This window comes from Rhododendron vialii, chromosome 4a (assembly GCF_030253575.1).
Source record: "Rhododendron vialii isolate Sample 1 chromosome 4a, ASM3025357v1".
Lineage (NCBI taxonomy): Eukaryota > Viridiplantae > Streptophyta > Magnoliopsida > Ericales > Ericaceae > Rhododendron > Rhododendron vialii.
Genome location: NC_080560.1, coordinates 19,668,342 through 19,673,480, shown reverse-complemented (window position 1 = coordinate 19,673,480; position 5,139 = coordinate 19,668,342). Strand labels below are relative to the sequence as shown.

Genomic DNA, 5,139 nt, shown 5'->3' with positions numbered 1-5,139 from the left:
TTCAGATTAATTTTTAGTCATTTTCATGGACAAATCAATTTGCTTTCGTTTTCCTCGACTCTAGAAGTCTGTTTTGTACTACTTAAACTTATTATTTCTCAATTAGACAAATTTTTTTTATTGTTATACTTGTCGTAGAATTTATTTACTTAAGTGCTACATATCGAAGGAATCTGAGAGCATCTCCAACCATAATTGAAATCTTCAAAATGAAGACTTGCATCTCCCCAACCATGCTTTATTTTGTTTCTTCAAAATGATGAATTTCATTTGATTATTCATATATAAAGACTCCAAATTACAAAGAACGGTCTTCATGTATATTTGCACCATAAATATTTAACTTTTAACATTGTGATCCAATAGTGATAAAATTAGTATCAATAAAAAGATATTACTAATATCTTTAAAATAAGACCAATGCAGAATACGTTTGGGTAATGGTGAAAAATTAATATTCAAAATTTCGGAGGGAAAGGGGAGATGATTGAGTTTTGAGTGTGTTATTTGAAAAATGAAGATATAACTAGAAAATTGTGGTTGGAGTTTCAGTGAATTAGCATGCACTATTCAAAATTTAACAAGTGAATTAAAGAGTTGAATATAGGAAGTATTGAATCTGAAAGTTCTTTGGAAAATGGTAAACTGTTCATGATATACTAGAGGCTTCTGCCTTTTGACACAATCTTTGAACATCTAGCATCCTAGCACTTTCAAAGGTTTTAAAGTCAAGTTAAACTATCCATGTATCTGACCAATTATTTGGCCTCCTTATGGTGACTAGATTTCTTAGCCTAGCTTCAATAGACTGTTCAAATCACACTTTTTCCACCTACTGAACGACATAGAATTCTAGCTAATTATTAGATGTCTCCATTTGGTATATAAAATAAAATAGAAAACACCAATAAAACAATGATGTGAGAGACTTGAATCTTGTCATTTCGAACAAAATCTCCCATTAATATGGACCATAAAGAATACACATAAGTCCAAAAATAACTAAATTAAAAGGTTAATTATAAGATCGATATGCACTAATAATTCATTTTTGCCTCATAATTGGCCCCAAAAGACTTATTATATTTGAAAAATAATACATGATAGTCTCATTTCTAGCACTATCAACTCTTGAAAAGAAGAGAACACTTGGAATTTCTATACACTTAAAATAAGTTGGGACAATTTAGAGATTTTTTGTGGGGTCAAAATAGCTAAATTATATATATTCCTATGAAAATTTAGGTCATATTAGTAAAAATGGGGTAGAAATTATACCTTTCCAAAAGAAAATTTGGTAGCTAATGGGGTCGGCCGGCCGCCCTCCCTTGCACCCACGTGTCTCCGCCCTTGCATAGAAGGAGACGTTTTTCCAGGAAGTCGCCTTAGAAATATTGGGAAACAGTTCATCAGAATATGGGTAAACAAATACTACGAGTACTAATATATTTATTCATCCACTTGTGACTTGTGAGTGTTTGAATTGGATTTCTTTTCTAATTAAATAAAACAATTATAATTAGGTTGTCTCATTATGGCCTGGATTTTCATTATTATTATCTAAATGGATTAAACGGACTAAAGTCCAAAAATGAATAAATTCCAAAATATGTAATTCTCTTTACATACATAAACTAAAAGTTCATTCAGGAAAAATAAATTATCTAAAGTTCTTATACTATTAGACAAACTTTTTAGGTAAACCCATCTTAATTAGTGAACTGAATTATTTTAAGCAATCCAAGAGAAACTACTTACTACTATTATTACCGCTCTAACCGCAAATGAGAGAAGAACTCTTTACCACTTGTCCGTTGCCTATAAATATCATAGGACCAACAGCCAAGACCAGTCCTCGCTTCTCTCTCTCTCTCTCTCTCTCTCTCTCTCTCTGACGCACAAATTCTTCTTCATATATTTATTCAAGTGTTAACAATGCCTGCTCAAGTGATGGCTGAGAAAAGTTTCGAAGGAATTCATGGTTCCGGCAACGAAAATATTTCTCCCTCCTTCAAGAGGTACTCTCTCTCTCTCTCTCTCTCTCTCTCTCTCTCTCTCTCTCTCTCTCTCTCTCTCTCGTTCCAGGTGGGGCAATTGAGCTTACCATTCTGGTTAGTGTTATGAACTACAACTCCACAGCACCATTGAGAGACCTCGTTAATTATCCAGAAATATTGGTACTGGTCATTGTTTTAAATATGGTGTCAAGATATGTATCAGTATCAGTATTAGAGATATAGTCATATATGAATTGATAGTCAACATCGACAGAGAAGAAAAAATCTCATATGGTCATAAATATTGATATCAGAAATTCTCGGATGTTAAAGATCTTTGTAATGGCAGTTTGAAAAGGCATAGAAAAAAAAAACATAGAGAATATGTTTATTTATTTATTTATTTTCTTTCTAATTTCTCTTTTGCTATTATGAATGTAGATTGGAGGGAAAGATAGCAATTGTGACCGGTGGTGCTAGAGGGATTGGTGAAGCAACAGTGAGACTCTTTGCAAGGCATGGTGCTAAGGTGGTCATTGCCGATGTTGAGGACACTCTTGGAATTTCTCTTGCCACCTCACTATCTCCCTCAGTAACCTACACACATTGTGATGTTAGCTCAGAAGAAGACGTCAGAAACTTGATTAACTCGACCGTTTCTCGCTATGGGCGCCTTGATATCCTCTTCAACAATGCAGGAGTGCTCGGAAACCAGTCCAAGCACAAAAGCATAGTAGACTTTGACGCGGACGAATTCGACCGTGTGATGAGAGTAAACGTGAGAGGGGTTGCCCTGGGAATGAAGCACGCAGCGCGTGTGATGATTCCAAGAGGGAGTGGAAATATCATTTCCACGTCGAGTGTGGCCGGAGTCATGGGAGGGATGGGTCCACATGCTTACACTGCTTCAAAGCATGCGATTGTGGGGTTAACCAAGAACTCGGCCTGCGAGTTAGGGAGGTATGGAATCAGGGTTAATTGCATTTCGCCTTTTGGGGTGGCGACGGAAATGCTGGTTAGGGCATGGAGAAGAGGGGATGAAGAAGAAGAACAAGAAGATGAGTGCATGAGTTTTGGGAGACCTTGTGAGAACGAGGTGGAGAAAATGGAGGAGTTTGTGAGAGGGTTGGCTAACTTGAAAGGTGAAATTCTTAGGGCTAGAGATATAGCTGAGGCTGCCCTTTACCTTGCTAGTGATGAATCCAAGTATGTAAGTGGTCATAACCTTGTTGTGGATGGTGGGGTTACCACCTCAAGAAATTGTGTTGGCTTGTAACTTAACTTTCAATATTAATTTGTACTCTACCTTCATTTGTATTTGTTTTTGTTTTTGTTTTTGTGTGAAATCAACATTGCAAAGTCCATTGAGGTTGTACGCATTTTGAGCTTCTTAAATGGAAATTACTTCCCAAAAAAAAAAAAAATTTTGCAAAGTTGATGTTGTCCGCAATGCTGTGGTGGTGCGCGTATATGTATGTGCGTGTGCGCGACCACTAGCATGTTTGCATTAACAATGGCGTTCAGTATCAATTTCGCCTTGATCTAGAATATTAAAACATATGTAATGGTTGCCCATATGCATTTCAATGTAGAAAAGTGTTTTTTCTTCACTCCATTTTATCATAAATGCACTCCAAATTTTTGTCTTTTTCAGTTCTTAGATTCATTTTCAGTTTCAGTTTAAATACCAAAAACTAAACTTTTGAATTGTAATTATAGAAAATGGAGTGAAAAAATCATTGAACTCTTGCGTACTGAAACTTGTGAAATTATAAGGTGGATTTTAAAGCATGGAAATTTTCTTCTAGTACTGTTCAAAATTTGACAACCTTAACTGAAGTCTCAATTTCAGTCTGTCGACAAGATCCCATGTGGACGACAAAATCTTTTTACTTGATTTCATGGAATATTTAAAGGTCAAAGAGAGTTGATAAGGTTGATTTTCTTCAAGTACTGGTTTCCAATATCCAACTGGCCTTTTTTCACTTGCTAATTAATTAATGTGCATGTTTGGCAGAGTCAAATCACATTTCTAGCTAGCTTGTCATTTGGAGTCCCAAGATCCCCCATGCCTTAATATACAAATACAAGAATCAAGATTAGTGGTGCAACAAGTTGTTCATTTATTAATTACCCAAAAGAAATAAAACAAGTTGTTCATAAGAAGCGTTTGCAAAGGTTAAAAATAAGTTGTTCATCCTATAGTATAGGGGATAGTATAACAAAGTTAAAATTTATGTCTTGGGCCCCTTTAACCGTAACCATAAGAAGTATTTATCTGTTACGTATCATTCGATACTCCCGCTACTATTCTGTAAAACATTGAGTGGTGGGTCACTACATTGAGATGATGATGTGATCACCCCATACGCTTAGGCCACGTGATCCCACATTTGATCTACTTCTAATTGGAGCTAGGCAGAGACTTTTAACCACGCTTGTTTTTGTCGTACCGGTGCATTTCTCACTTGCAATCCCACCTCATTTCATAGTCCGCTGGGACTAGTCGTCAGGTCATATGAAAATTGCAACCAAAAGACCACTATGAGGTCCGCAGCCATAACAGTCCAAATGCAATCCTTATAACGTCCGTCAAACATGGCCGTACGTACTCATTATTTTCTTATCATCAAATGATCTTAAACAGATTAATGATTTTTAATATTTGATTCAATTAATATTTTTGTAATTACAACATCGATCGAATATAATCATCAACTGGCATAGCTAGTCCATTGGCTCCACTGGTGGGAGCAGTGGACTGGAAATACCATATTTCGATACGCAGAGCACTAAATTAATTGACAGTAATTAGTTATTCCTTAATTTCCCAGCTAATTGGCAAATGTTACAACCTGAGAACTGGCACTTAAACAAACCTTTCCTGATTCAAATATGAAAGCATTCCTTTGATTAAGAGTATTTGTGAAGAGTAGTTACTCCTTTATAGTTTTGGGGTACCACCACGTGAAGTGATGAGGTCTATACACGTAGTATTGAACCTCACAAAAATGTGTGGTGAAAGAGGGTGTCGGTGACCAGACCATACATGGAATAATTTTTCGTTTAGGAGGTGGAAAACGTGAATCAGGGTTTCATAGTCCCAATCTTTATTTAGATGATAAAAAAAATCGTCCAAATC

At 35.9% G+C, this 5,139-nt stretch overlaps 1 protein-coding gene across 1 annotated transcript; it reads left to right on the top strand.

Moving 5' to 3' along the window:
• The first annotated feature begins 1,856 nt into the window (after positions 1–1,856).
• LOC131322489 (short-chain dehydrogenase reductase 2a) lies at positions 1,857–3,372 on the top strand. The gene is made up of 2 exons (XM_058353822.1): positions 1,857–2,018; positions 2,439–3,372. The coding sequence occupies exons 1-2, from the start codon at positions 1,936–1,938 to the stop codon at positions 3,271–3,273; spliced, it is 918 nt and encodes a 305-aa protein (XP_058209805.1). The 5' UTR covers positions 1,857–1,935; the 3' UTR covers positions 3,274–3,372.
• The last annotated feature ends 1,767 nt before the right edge of the window (positions 3,373–5,139 follow it).